This window comes from Patiria miniata, unplaced genomic scaffold (assembly GCF_015706575.1).
Source record: "Patiria miniata isolate m_02_andy unplaced genomic scaffold, ASM1570657v1 HiC_scaffold_20, whole genome shotgun sequence".
NCBI classification, from domain to species: Eukaryota; Metazoa; Echinodermata; class Asteroidea; order Valvatida; family Asterinidae; genus Patiria; species Patiria miniata.
The window spans coordinates 39,631,547-39,645,722 of record NW_024037059.1 but is presented as its reverse complement, the minus strand read 5'-3'; the positions used below and the strand labels follow the sequence as shown (position 1 = coordinate 39,645,722).

The 14,176-nt window shown below is 40.5% G+C and overlaps 1 protein-coding gene across 2 annotated transcripts; it reads right to left on the bottom strand.

Annotated features, from left to right (window-relative positions):
• Positions 1-129: 129 nt before the first annotated feature.
• LOC119727113 (deleted in malignant brain tumors 1 protein-like) lies at positions 130-12,989 on the bottom strand. 2 transcript variants are annotated; one of them, XM_038198974.1, is made up of 10 exons: positions 12,717-12,989; positions 10,807-10,908; positions 9,365-9,595; positions 8,873-8,959; positions 7,902-8,195; positions 7,289-7,495; positions 7,048-7,101; positions 6,809-6,844; positions 2,851-2,935; positions 130-2,267 (listed from the first exon to the last, which is right to left on the bottom strand). In XM_038198974.1, exons 2-10 carry the CDS (start codon positions 10,886-10,888, stop codon positions 2,009-2,011), a joined length of 1,335 nt encoding a protein of 444 aa, XP_038054902.1. In that variant the 5' UTR covers positions 10,889-10,908; positions 12,717-12,989; the 3' UTR covers positions 130-2,008. The 2 variants fall into 2 exon arrangements, with proteins under 2 accessions (XP_038054902.1, XP_038054903.1); XM_038198975.1 differs by lacking the exon at positions 12,717-12,989 and adding an exon at positions 11,481-11,531.
• Positions 12,990-14,176: the final 1,187 nt, after the last annotated feature.

Sequence of the window (14,176 nt, the reverse complement as noted above, 5' to 3'; positions counted from 1 at the left end):
GGCAGATAATCAATGGTCATTAAACTACGGAATTTCGCCTCATGCATCACCACATGAACGTATAGGCATGTAAATACATTTTATGAAACTGTACAAACAGTCAACATTGTTGTATTCATTATTCTGGGTATTTGTTTGATATTATTACAATTTTCTCCAGCCGCATATACATGATCATACATTAACCTTCGCGTGAAAATCAGCTTACACGCATTACAACTAATCTATACAGATGTCTTACTGTCAAAAATGTCTACCACCTTGCAGCACATTAAATCGGGACTTCCAATTGTCTTCAATCGGTATAGAAACACGATTGAGAAATTATTTCAATGAAAAAAAATAATGTTATAATTTCTGAGTAAGATATAAGACTACAAAATATTTTTTAACAAATCGAACGCGTCGTGATCCACAAGGCGTCCTTTGAATCATTTTTGAATCTTTTCTACATTCTTTTCGGACGTCCAGCTAACCTAGGCTATATTAAATCATCATCAGTCAAGATACAAAATTCATTACCCGTTCGATGCTAAACATTTAACTCAAAACAAAAATACATTAATGATCAATATTTTGATGAAACAGTCCGAATAAAACTATTCGTTGTTTCACACAGAGCCTTGCCCTTTGAGTTCCAATCAAAATAATCATGATTAGTATTGATCCGCATAAAACCGCCTTATTGGGCCGACACCATAAGCTGTCAGCATTACACTTACATTTTCGATGTAAACTTTTTAAAGTAATGAATTATAATAATGAATTATAATAATGATAATAATAATAATGATAATACACCCATTAACACATTACAAGCCATTACAAGCGGACAGTCTGCATAATAATTGGCTCCGTCTGACTTGCGATTATACTTAGGCCTATTGTTTGCAATAATCTGCAAGGTAAAAATTATTCTTATTATAAGAAGACGCAATTATTTAACAACTCATCAAATCAAATTTTATACAATTGTATTCAAATTTTTTTTGTTAAATTACTTACACAGAAATGAACTGGCAAATAAATCTGAAACAAGCACGTTCTGGTATTGTGCAGCAAGATCTTACCATAAGGGAAAAAAATGGGTGTTAAAAAGATTTCATTGTAAGAACTTTGAAATTTGGTGTTAGTTTGCATTCTGTGTTTTGAATCTTCTGGGGATGTACTAATAGTCTTTGGTTCAAGACTGGCTTTTTTTTATTCCCCTTATACAGCCGGTCAGTGACAATCGAGCTGGCTACCAATGAATCAAGTCAAGTCTTGGCAATATTGGCAGCCCTACCCAGGAAAGTCCGAGCATACCTCACGCGCGCTGTATACAAGTGAATGCGTGCGCGTGAGCTGTATGCTCGGAATAATTGGGTAGCGCTGCCAATATTGCCAATACTGGATTTGATTCATCTTGTCGACAGAGACCTCTACTGACTGTCACGGCAACTTAACCGCGTTTGTCACGGGACTGGCTGCAAAATAGGGGAATAAAAAAACAGTCTGGGACCAAGACTACGGATGTATTCACTCGAAGCTTTGCTTTACAAAATCGAATATTCGTTCTGATAATTTAAAAACATGGAATTTTATGTTATACTTTACTGATAAAAACAAAAAAAGGCTGACGATATCGATACAATAAAATAAACGGTGCCAACTTTCAATATGAGAAAACAAATTAATGTAGCCTACATGAACATGCAATAACAATAATAAAACAATACAGAAAAACAAATATGTTGTACAGTGTTGTGACCAAGACTATATTTCCTTTAACATGGAAGCTCAAAAGTTGTCTGAATGCTTGGCTAATAAGAGATAAATGACAGAGAAAGGTAATTGTTATACCACGAGAATAAAATATTTACATGTTGCGTGTAAGTAAGACATAAATCTTTCTAAAGTCACAAGAGTGTATTTATCGGCTGGTCACATTTTGAAAGCAAATTCAATAACTGTACCATCAATCAGCAATCTCTGTTTTTTTTGTTCACGTTTGCATAATCTGGGGTCATTAATTTTTCCGCACGGTTGGCTGTTCATACAGATGTGGCTGTGAGTTGGTTCTAGTATCCCTAGCGGTGCTGGATTCGCCATCATCGATGATGACCGTGCTGTACTCACGGAGCTCTTGCTGCTGCACGACCCCGTGATCAGGGCCCGGCGGGCTGGCAGTCGGTTTCTGGTCGTCCTCGTCACCGCTGTTCTTTTCCACAGAGCCAGTCCTTGCATGACCATCAGGTAAGGCAGGGGAACCCTCTCTTTTTCTGCATCTTAAGATACCATAAAAAAAACTACGTGACATTTTGGTTGATAAGTGCAATGTCATCCAGGAGCAACGTAAGAATCATTATGTGACACAGGCAATTTGCAGCCCGGCATTCTATATAAAGCAGTCTCCAAAGAAGAAAACAATAAACACATGTTTCATTCCGTGTCATGGTCTTAATTCCCATAATCTGGTTGGCATTGTGACGTGGTTTTTCGGTTAATCTGTCCAATGAACTATACGCGAACTTTTTCACAAAGGTCTGCTCTCATAATTCCAAAGAGTGAAAATTCACTCCATTCGAATGAAGATTCACTCCCACAGTCGGAAACTAGAGACTAGACGTTTCAGAGTGAATTCCTTCAATCGTAAAGATGGAGTTTTCACTCGAGCTTCGACTGAAGTGGTTCATTTTCAGACTATTTCAATCAAAAATGAGAGTGATTTTCACTCTAACATGTCTAGTCCCTAATTTCACTCTTTGGAATTTAGAGAGTGTATAGGCGTAGACGTATAAGCTCTGAAATCGGTAGAAAACCGTCCGACTGCTCTCCGTGCTTTTAGTTTAAAGGAATACCTGGTTTTACCTGATGACGGAGCAGTAGATTCCGATCGCGATGGCGCTTGTGACCAAGATCACTGTATTTAAGATGCCAAGAACCAACCCTGCATCTGATGGGATCGTGAAGAAAACGTGAGCTTCATCATATCGTCTTACACTCTAAAAAACAACCTAGTCAAAATATTAACTGGTTTTCTTAGTTATTGAAAATTGACAAGGAATTTAGTTGAACATGCAAGGTTTCATTCTTTGACTTGAGAAAGTAGTTGGATTTGACTCCAATCTTAGTTAATTGTATAATTGTTTTTCGGTATTAACTGGAAATATCTAGTATAGTCAGATTGATACCCAGCTGACCCTAAATGATGGCCAGTCAAATTTGACTGGTTTCTAGTTAAATCTGACTAATGATTTTTTTTAGAGTGTGGTAAGCAAGCTGTACCGCACCAGGGGCCGGCCAATATCAGTCATGGAGCTCATGCCCAGCCACGCGCGGATCCAGATGGGGGCACACCCGGCCCGTGCCCCCCCCCCCCCTTTTCGCAACTGTTTTTTTTTTTTTTAATTTTTTACGAGTCGTCTTAGGGCGGGCGGGCATTAAATACATCCCTCTGAGAACATGGCTATCTTTTTCGTTTTTGAGGAGTTATTATGGCGGGCGGTCATCAAATCAATCGCTTTGAACATAACTATCATACATAATTATCAACAAAAATATACAATGTATAAGTTTTGAAGGTCGCCTGTCAATCATTGTCTCAAAATTTCTTTCAAAGCAAGAATATATTTTTATAAGACACTTTTCTATTTCCCGGCTGGAATAGGGGGCACATTTAATACAGCACTTGCATTTAATGCTTCATGTCAAAATATATTCCAAAATATATTCTAGAGTAGAACATGTACTGGTACACGAAATAATGTAGGCCACGTGAAGAATAAAATCGTCATCCCCTTTTTTTTATTTTCCCGGCCTCAGAGAGAGATTTACGTCTGGTTCTCTAAATATTTTTTTAAAAGTAAAATGATTAAAAAAAAACCTAGCCCGTTAAAGTTTGCACTCTAAGTTAATTCTTTTGTAGATTCCAGGGGAAATTTAATACGAATTATGCTCGGTTTTTCTTATTTTTAAATGAATATGATCAGGATTAACAACATCCCTCAAATAATAGCGTCAAAATATATTCCAAAATATATTCCAGAGTAAAACATTTTTACAAAATAATGTAGGCCATGCGTTTTATTTTTTAAATACACGAAGAATTAATCGTCATCCCTTTTATATTGTCCCGGCCTCAGATAGAGAGAGACATCAAATAAATAGGGGTTATTTTTTAATACGATTTAGTATGTCTTGTTCTCTCGATTTATTTTTAAAGTAAAACGATTTCAAACACCCTAGCCCATTAAGTTCTGAACTCTCAGTTAATTCTTTTGTAGATTCCAGGGTAAATTTTCATACGAATTATGCTTAGTTTTTCCTAATTTTAAAAGGAATACGAATAAGATTATCAACAGCCCTTTGACTTCAAACTTAATTTCAAAATGTATTCCGAAATAATTATATTCTAGAGTAACATTTACAAAAATAATGTAGGCCATTCAGTTTTATTTTTTAAAGAAGCGAAGAATAAAATCGTGCTACGAAAAAAAGACATCGGGAGCCCTACATTTAATGAATTATTTGGACTTGGAATATTATCCCCCAATCGTTTATCTATGTGCATGTACACAACGCGGAGGTGAAATTTCACGTTCAAGTCAGTTTCCCACATTTTTCGCATAAAGTTTTCCCCTGTCTCTGAGAAAAAAAAATGCCCAAATAAAATCTCAGCTCCGAAAAGCTTTTCCAGAGAATGATTGATAGCCGCATTGTTCAAATTGATACAATGCCACTCTTGTTCGTTACAAAGCATATACATTTGGGTTCAGCTGTAGGCCACCGAACTTTAAGGCCTTTGAGAACTTGCCGCCAGTAATTGGAAGATTCTTAGATGATTAACAGTGATGATAGTATCTCAGCCAATGAAATGAGCCGGTTCCCGGCAAATAAATATGCCATTGGTTGCTTTCATCACGGACCGTCTGCTTTCATGAATATGACTTCCTTCCACGCGCAACTGGAGTGATTAGCTATCTGAGCCACAGGTGCATGGCTGCATGCCCATCACATTCCAACCTGGTTGCTTAGAAATACTGTTGCTAGGAGGCTCCCCTGTGATGCCTGGGACTGCCGGTTGCGTAGCCAGAAATCTTGTATGTGACTATTTTGAAACCTTGTATGTGAAAGCGGCAGCTCAGGAACGCTGCCGCTTTCGGGAAATTTGTGCAGGCAAAGTTTTTCATATTTTGGAAATTGGAATTTGGATGCAGTTTGCATTTCCGTTAAATAAAAGGTTGTTTTTTTGTTTTCTTTTTAAGAAAATCGGAGCCCCCCCCCAAAAAAATTACAAATAAACGATTTTCCTCAGGCCTTGACATTCCTTGAAGTGATTCGACAACACTTGCAGAATGCAGACGATTCATTTCGTCTTAAATTATTTAGCCTGCAAACTTCAAAAGAACATGGAAAAAATGGTGGTTAAAGTGTATACAAGTGTATACAAAGTAAGTATATATGTGACCGCAGTTACCACACATTATACTGGGACACAGGCGAGCTCGATTTACACCATAAACAAACCCGCACACACACCCCCACACAAACGGGATGATAATGGAGAAAATACGAATTGAACTAAAATCACCAATTATATTACATGGTAAAAGAAAGAAAATACCAGGAGAGGGGCAAAACGAAAAGGATATTATTAATGATGATAGAAGCAAAAAAAATGGAAAAAAAAAAAATGAAACGACAATAACATCAACCCAAATGGGGTGGGGTGGGGGTAGGGGCTGCTTGGGGCAGGCGGTCCCCTAATGAAATTCAATTTATTTTATTTTCTTTGTTTGCAAGGCAAATTTCTGGGTAGAAAGGTATGTTTTAATAGTAAACATGACTTTTTTTGGCTCGCTCGCTCCGCTCGCTCGCAAAATAACGCATGTTCATTTTTTTTTTCACCCGGGGGCTGTCATCAGCACTTTCTAATTTTGGGGTTCATTTTCAACTAACATCAACAGTGACTTTAAATTCTATATTTGATAGAAAAAAATTAGTGTTATTCAAATTAAAAAATAAACATTGTGAATTTTGCTCTTAATGGCTTAAAATACTCATGATGTAGGAGAGAACATCTAAAATCGTAGAGCTTCCAGTGCCCTCAACCCCGCCCGCAAGGGATTTCGCGCTTCAGTCTCGTTATGTGTGCAACGCGCACAAAGTTTTTGTGCCCCCCCCTTTTTGAAAATCCTGGATCCGCCCCTGTGCCCAGCTGACGTATATAGGAAACTGTTCAGCAAGATAAATATATTGCTAAAAAAAATCATGCAGGTGAGATTATCATCCAACACGTAATGTCATTTTTTGTTCGTAGCTGGTTCGCAGCTGGATGCTTACGGTACGTAAACACTGCCAGAAATGTTTGTCCTATCATCAGCAACAGCTCAATCGCTGGCCCAGAATAGAGCGCACCATGAGTCCATCACAAGTCCCAGTAAGCCATCTAATCGCGAGTCACAAGCTTTTTCAAATGAAAATGGTATAAAAGAATACTTCCGTCGCTTGGGATAATTTGGCAGCACGATGATTGTGTGAGAATATACGATATCAAATTAGGTTTTGCCTTTCACCGACGTATAAACACTGTATACTCAGTGTGCTACCTCCCGAGTGAAAGTTCGAACCCACGACCTCCTGCTTTCTAGTGCAGACGTCTTACCACTCGACTACAGAGCTAACGGGATCGGTTGGCTGGTTCGAATCTGATGTACATCTGATGTACAATGGTATGTTTACAATGAGCAATATTGGCTGGGGAAAATTATTCTAGAAACGTTTAGAGAAAACCATCTTGGAAGTTACGACCGTGAATTCAACATACCTACTCCATTACCGCCTGGTGGCGCTGTTCCTGGCTCTGCAGTAGCAAACAAACAATCAACAATACAGCATTATAAGTGACAACGTGTGGTCTAGTGGTAGGGCACAGGATTATAATAATAATTATAATTTAAGAGCTGTAAAAACATAACCAAAGCCGGAACGAATGCATGAACGAATGCATGACGCCATCGTACATAGAAAACACCCATGAAAAATACGACCATGAACTCAACGTACCTGCTCCGTTACCGCCTGGATGCGCTGTAGCCTTGCTAGTGGTCATATCAGCGGCTGGGGTGGAATTTACAGAAAAGTGTTTAATTCAACCAATAATGCAGGGATTTTTCACTTTCTTTAAATTATTTTGGTTGACGTGGTTTAGATCGATTGAATTTGGTGTGTAGTTGCAGTATTCATATGCTATTATTTGGTTCTAGTGTTGGGATTATAGTTTTATACGATTAAAGTTGAAGCTCACCGAAGCATTCGGGTGTAAAGTTGTTCCACGTGACCTGTGCAGTCCCAGAAGAACCCATGACGCATTGCACGGAGGGCGCCCCCTGTAGCTCAAACCCGGGGTTGCAAGTGAAGTCGACGACGGTTCCGAAATAGAAAAAATCAGGCGTCGGCTGAACGACCTGCTCGCCGTTGGACAAAACTGGACCGCTACAGAATCCACCATTTACTGAAAAAAAGAAGGAAACGAAATTATGAATCATGGGCTTAATTGTTACGGGACATGTCTTTTGCAGTGGACCTTGGTTGCTAAAACGTAATGAGTAAAGACATCAATTTACAATAATTGGGGCTGGTATTGATCGACTTGAAAATCCATTCATTTCTAGATAAACATGACAAACTTCAGATAAAGAAATAAACCAACTTTTCATTTCCTCCATCTGCAATTAATGCGCATAGCAGCATGATCTGTTATTTTAATAGGTACTCTATGCGTTCACTGTTCCTGATTTCAGATAAAGAACACCCTCTAAAATGGCCGCATTGCGTACGTCTATATGATTACTATGCTTGAATTCCGATAATCACTACAATAGGTTTCTCAGAATATCCAATAGAAAAGCGTAACTTACCACTGTAGACTGAAATAAGTCCCGATCCACCACATCTCTGATCGGGATTTCCAGGGCAGGCAGTGTCGCACATAGAGTCATCAACTGCTGGGAGGCTTGCGATGTTCTCCGGGTTTTTCAGCCCATACGAGCACTCTTCTCCCAACACCCCAGCGTAAAGTATGGGTGATCCGTCTTGCCGAGCTTTAGCGAATTCAATACATTTCTCAACGGTGTTGTCTGTGATGGATGTTAGCGTCTTAAAGATTCTGCTGTTGTCGTTCATTTCCATCTTGCAACCTTCATATCCAGGAGCTGTTAAAGGGTCAACAAGCATGTCAAGAACAGGCACGTGAACGCAAATAAACAAAACGGCAGCATCAGTGAAAACGACAGGGACCACGACGAGGACAACGATATCATCATTGCAGCAAAATCCCCAAAACAACAGTAAAATTAGCATTACACCAACCTCGTTCCCCATGGGTACGATCTTGCTGCGCCATGTTGTTTCCCACCATGCCTTGTGCGATCTTAACGTTAGTGTAAGGAACGCGCACGCGCCCATGGAGTCGAGGCTGGCATTACACCTTATTCGCGAGGAAGCCACTTTTGATGTGTCCCCTGAACGTAGTTTAACAATTGTGAACTGTTGAATGGGATGGTGCCAGACTATTTATGCGTTACAAGCCTCACTTTTATTTTTCTTAAATGTGGCTTAAAATATTGGGATTTTTTTTAAAATTATTATCAGAGCAGACTAGTATTAATTTGAAATTATCTTTATTTTATTGCTTTCGTTTCTATATTTTGCCAGTTCCAAAAACGAAGATTTTACTTTGCTTTCAATTTGATACGGCCGACTCGCGAATAAAGCCTCGGCATGTTCCGGATGCGCAAGTGTACGCATGTCGGACTTAAATCACAGCAGTGATTGGTCAAAACACCATGGGGGCGGAGCTTATTGAATCGATCGATTGTCACTGCTTTACCTGCGCATACGACTCCGGCTGTGTAGCTGGCACCGCACGGTTCATCGTTTGGGTCATTACTCGTGCAGCTTAGCAAATATGCTTCATCTACCGATAGATAGAAAAACAAATGAACTTTAACTTAACTAAGATATTTATCATAACAATACTCACCAAATTTAAGAAATAAGTTTGTCAACGCAACGTGGCGTAACGTTCAATCCCGGAGTGTGAATTATTTAGAACAATAATTACAAAAACTGTCATCTGTCTGTAAAACCAGAGTTTAAAAAGACTCGTTGATTTATATACATACTGTAAAGGTGGAGCTAATTGGAACAAAACCTTGATATTATGAAGACTGAAAAAATTTATGTTCAGACAATGTACAGTTCTCTTGTTTATTTTTTAAATCTTAAACCAAATGCAATACCTATAATTTCAGTTGTTCAGATTATAATGAAGTTATTTTTGAAATGAAATTAGCGGACGCGTTTTACATTTAAATTTTACCTCCAGTACAGTCGAAGCCACCGATTGACTTCCCCGGTCCTCCGTCTCCATACTCGGATTGAATCTTCACCAAAGTCGTCCCAGGATAACCCAGCTCCTTGCAGACTACTTGACCAGCATCGAAATCCCAATCGTTCGCGCACACGGCGAGCCACTCAGAGGTGTCGGGGTCCCAGACTTCCACCCTGCCAGCATTTGGGACAGTGGCGGAACTATTCACTAGGCGAACCTCTGAAGGGTGCATGCATGGAGGAAACAAAATTATGGCCACTTGCTGAAATCGAGGGGCCAGCATTTTCCTCTGATCTGCCGGCCGGCTGACGGACGGACGGTCCAGCCAGACGGAATTGTGGGGTGATAGCATTGTGTTCCCATTATCCCTTTTTCTAAAGATTCTCTTCTGGGGCGATGTTTTTCTATTTTGAAAATAGTGGGGTAATGTGTCCTGAAAGGAACATCACCCCACAAGGGGGGTATGGTAAGAACGGACTGACAGACGAACGGACACCCCAGCCAGACGGAATTGTGGGGTGATAGCATTGTGTTCCCATTATCCCTTTTTCTAAAGATCCTCTTCTGGGGTGATGTTTTTCTATAGTTGAAATAGCTGGGTGATGTGTTCTCAAAGTACAAGTCGGTCATTTAAGTACATGTATACTAACCGAGTAATTACCGCCTGACCGTCTGACCGACTGACCGACTGGCTGACTGACCGACCGACCGACCGACTGACCGTCTGACCAACTGACAGACTGACAGACTGGCCGACTGACCGACCTACCGACTGGCCAACTGACCGACTCCCCGACTGGCCGATTGACTGTCTCCCCGACTGACCGACTCGCCGACTGACCGACTGACCAATTGACCGACTCCCCGACTGGCCAACTGACCAACTTACCGACTAGCCGACTGACTGTCTGACCGACTGACCCACTGGCCAACTGACCGACTCCCCGTCTGGCCAACTGATCGACTCCCCGTCTGACCGACTGACCGACTCGCTGACTGACTGACTGACCGACTGGCCCCCCCCCCGACTCCCCGACTAGCCGACTGACTGTGACCGACTGACCCACTCCCCGACCGACCGACCGACCGACCGACTGACCGACTAAGCGACTGACTGATTGAGTATTATTAATATCCTCACTTAGGATATTCGGGTCCAGCTCCAGTCTTCTTTTAAGATGGAGGATTCAGGTACACGTATAGTGTTTTTTTTATGTTGAAATAAATGAATGCAATTATGCGATGTTTTCCCATATTGAGAAATCTAAAGAATTCGATCAACAAAAAAGACAGACACAAAACATAGCCCCACCATGTGAATGCATGGTATGACAATTGTTCGTTATTTTCAGACAAAATAGTCTGGATACATGTAATAACAATTATTTTCAATAGTTTAAACCGAAGGTCATGAGACGTAGGCTACATACCACCAGCAACATGTACAATTCCTGCGAATGTCAAGACGACCAAAGCTGCGATCGACAGTCGTGACGATGGATGGAGAGACATCTCTGTGGATTTGAAGAAAACTTAAAAAAAAAATTAAATTAAACCGCAGGACTATTCTGGAAATATTTTCAAACAATCTGTCGGTAATTAACTGTCAGGTTATCAATATCACTTATGATTGGCTATCAGCGCACAGATCGAGAGCATTCCTTTTTTATCCTTAACAAAATACGTTTTCTTAAAATCCATTTTATATGTCAAAATGTTGAAATTTTGAGGGGAGAAAATTTCTGGCACTGTGATTCAAATCGCTTATGAGAATCGGACGTGTTTCAAGACATGCGAAACTGTTTTAGACCAGTTGTTCTCGTTCCAAAGCATGCCCATCTGTATAGGTTTATATGTTAAACGAAATCGACACATCTCGCTCCAAGACCAGCGACCCGCCGTTCAGGATAGCTTGGCCTTCACGGGATTGCGCCGGGAATCGCTTCACATTTGCTCACCAACCACACCAGGAAATACGGTCAAAAAATGCGATCCCCGTGATATCGGTCGGCTTTTTTAATAGGAATTTTGTTTTGCAACCGCACGGCTTTTCGGGTCTCTACCCGGAGTTATATTTACAGACAGAAAAAATCGTACAACTTACCTGTGGGGTTTTACCTGGATGAACTATGTTAAGCAATTCCAATAGAACTAGCTAAGGGTTGTAAAAAGTAAAACCCATGTATGAATACAAAAATGCTGTACGAAACAAGGCACCGTTCAACAGCAGCACGGGCATATACTGTTATTGTGTATGCCTCCACGCACACCCCAATGTGCTCTTGATATCAGCGCATCGTATAGGCCCTTTTATGGCGAAACCAACTTCAAAAGATTGAGAGGTATAAAGGGTGCACTGAACCAATTCAAGCCCCATTGAAAACAGTACTGTAAAATCAACAAAGTTCAAGGCCCAATAACATGCAAGCCGACATCACTGGGGTTTCTCAAAAAAAAAAAAATTAATGTCTTGTACTTCATCTTTTCATTTCTTTTCAATTGTGGGTAGATTAGCCGATTACATTTTTAAATATTCACACCAAAACAAAATCACCTCCCGAAAAGTGATAGTTCCCAAGCCTGCAAATAGCCGTTTTACAAGTGGCATCCTTCCACTTTCTCAGGCAAATGGGACCCATTTTTCAACCGTAGTTTTATCAAGTCTGCCCTCAGATGGAAGCCCCAAAACCATGGAGATGATCCTTGGCTTTATTTACACAATTTCACCGTTTTTTAAGCCAAACGGTCTCCGTAGAAATTCTCACTTGAATTAGTACACTGCACCCTATAGTTCGCAATGGGGTCAGTCCCTGTTGAGGCTTTGTCGACTTTCACTACAGTCCTGCCATGTCACGGACTTTGCCTGCCGATGATTGGCCAGTACATTTGCTGTCTAAAATACGTCTGAGTCCGGTGGTAAAATGGCCGTGGGCTTTTTGGCACGAGTGCCGTATATCACAACCGCCATGCAATTCTCGCTCAAATAAACACCATTTTTATAAAAAAAAATACAATTAAAAAAAAACACACAAAGCAAATCTTAATGATTGATTCCATCGGACTACACTTCCAAACTATATAGGAGCATGTAGGCACTAACTCACCAAATAAGTGACAAGAGCTTATTCAAAAGCGAAGTTGTACTGTGTCAAGAGGCGAGATGTGCCACAATTCACTCCTAAACTACCTGATTGCCACCAAGGATGACCATCATTCAAAACTTTACTATTGGTGCCTTAATTAAAAAAGTATTACCCCATACATCCCTCTGCAATGTTGGTGTCAAAACTATCGTATGTTTATACCCTAGTATAATAGTATAGAGGAGAACTCAACAAACCCCAATTGAGGAGGAAATCCTGAAGCGCAAATGGAGGTGGATCGGCCACACTCAAAGAAAGCCGATCTCAAGCATCACCATAGCAAGCCTTGACTTGGAATCCACACGGAAAAAGAAATGAAGGAAGGCCAAAGAACACCTGGCAGCGAGACGCAATGGCTGATGCGAGACAGATGGGATACTGCTGGAAGGAACTGGAAGAGCTAGCAAAGAACAGACCAAGATGGAGGAGCTTTGTTGATGGCCTATGTGCCACTAGGCATCATCAAGGCATTAAGTAAGGAAAAATAGTATAGATGTGATCTGTATTATGTTGTTACGCAATAAGGACCTGGGCTGATCATCGGCCCGGTTACTGCTTTTATTGTTGCTGTGGCACACAAAACTGATCAGCGCAAGACTTATACTTTACAGGAGTACAGGCTGTCAACCAGGATTTTTCATTTGAAGAGTTATTTCCAAAGCGCGATTTGAAAAACGTGAAAAAAAATTCCACGATGAAGAAACCCTTAAAGAATAAAAACCGTATGACGACTGTTCCTAAACTTCAATTTTCACTTTTTCAATATATTTTTTGTATTTAACAACATCAAACCTGTGAAAACAGATTTGGGGCAAGCCAGGGGAGGGTGCATGGAATTCTAAAAGGGAACAAAAGGGAACGTTTTGGAAATAAATTCATGAATTGCTTGTAACGAGTTTTCAGTAAAAATGTTGGCTGTAAGCGTGCAGCTCTATATCAAATGGGGCCGGTGCTTTGAGCGATTCCAAATCGCCTTTTGCCAGTCCACAACGGAATATGGGACTATGTATTTGTGAGCACAGATCGTATTATTTGTGGTACATGGTACTATTAGGCCCCCCCCCAAAAAAAGTCTCCGGTTTCTGGTATGCGCGCGCGTCGCCGTAGCCATGCGCGTCGGCAAAATGAAAACGTTTTTTTTTCAATGAAAGATGATGTCTCAAAACCGCCAAACTCACTGGTTTGACTGGAATCCTGCTGCTGCACAATTTTAACGTGTTTTTAGATGGGGTTATGGTCGAGAATAAGCTTTATGTGGCCTCTCTGGACTCCCATATATTTGCACTAAGTTTAGTCGGGCGCCATTTGCAGTCATCAGCCGACATTTGAAGCAAAAAAATCAGGTAAAAAAAAAAAAAGCCTCGTCGCCGCACCACTTTTTAGGGGAAGCTCCATACCAGAAACCGGAAACTTTTTTTTTTGGCCTTAGTTGATTCGTGGGAATCACAAAGTTTCTGGGGGCCTCTTGACATCGATGCAGCGACACCAATTATATTTTAGTGATTAAAATAGTGTTTTATTCTTCGATGACAAATCATGATTCATGTTCCTGTATAGTTGATTAAACTCGAGTTTACTCTGAATACACTCTAGTTAAATTTGACAAGGAAACAGTCTAGCTTGCCTCCAGGTGGCTCTAGTCAGCTGGCTGCAAGTT

Bases quoted from the DNA above. Each gene is read 5' to 3' on its own strand.
- LOC119727113 (XM_038198974.1), bottom strand. From the start codon at position 10,888: ATGTCTCTCCATCCATCGTCACGACTGTCGATCGCAGCTTTGGTCGTC. The intron at 9,596-10,806 runs GTATGTAGCCTA...TGCACCCTTCAG, and splicing joins AATTGTACATGTTGCTGGTG to AGGTTCGCCTAGTGAATAGT. The intron at 7,102-7,288 runs GTGAGCTTCAAC...ATTCCACCCCAG, and splicing joins CTTTACACCCGAATGCTTCG to CCGCTGATATGACCACTAGC.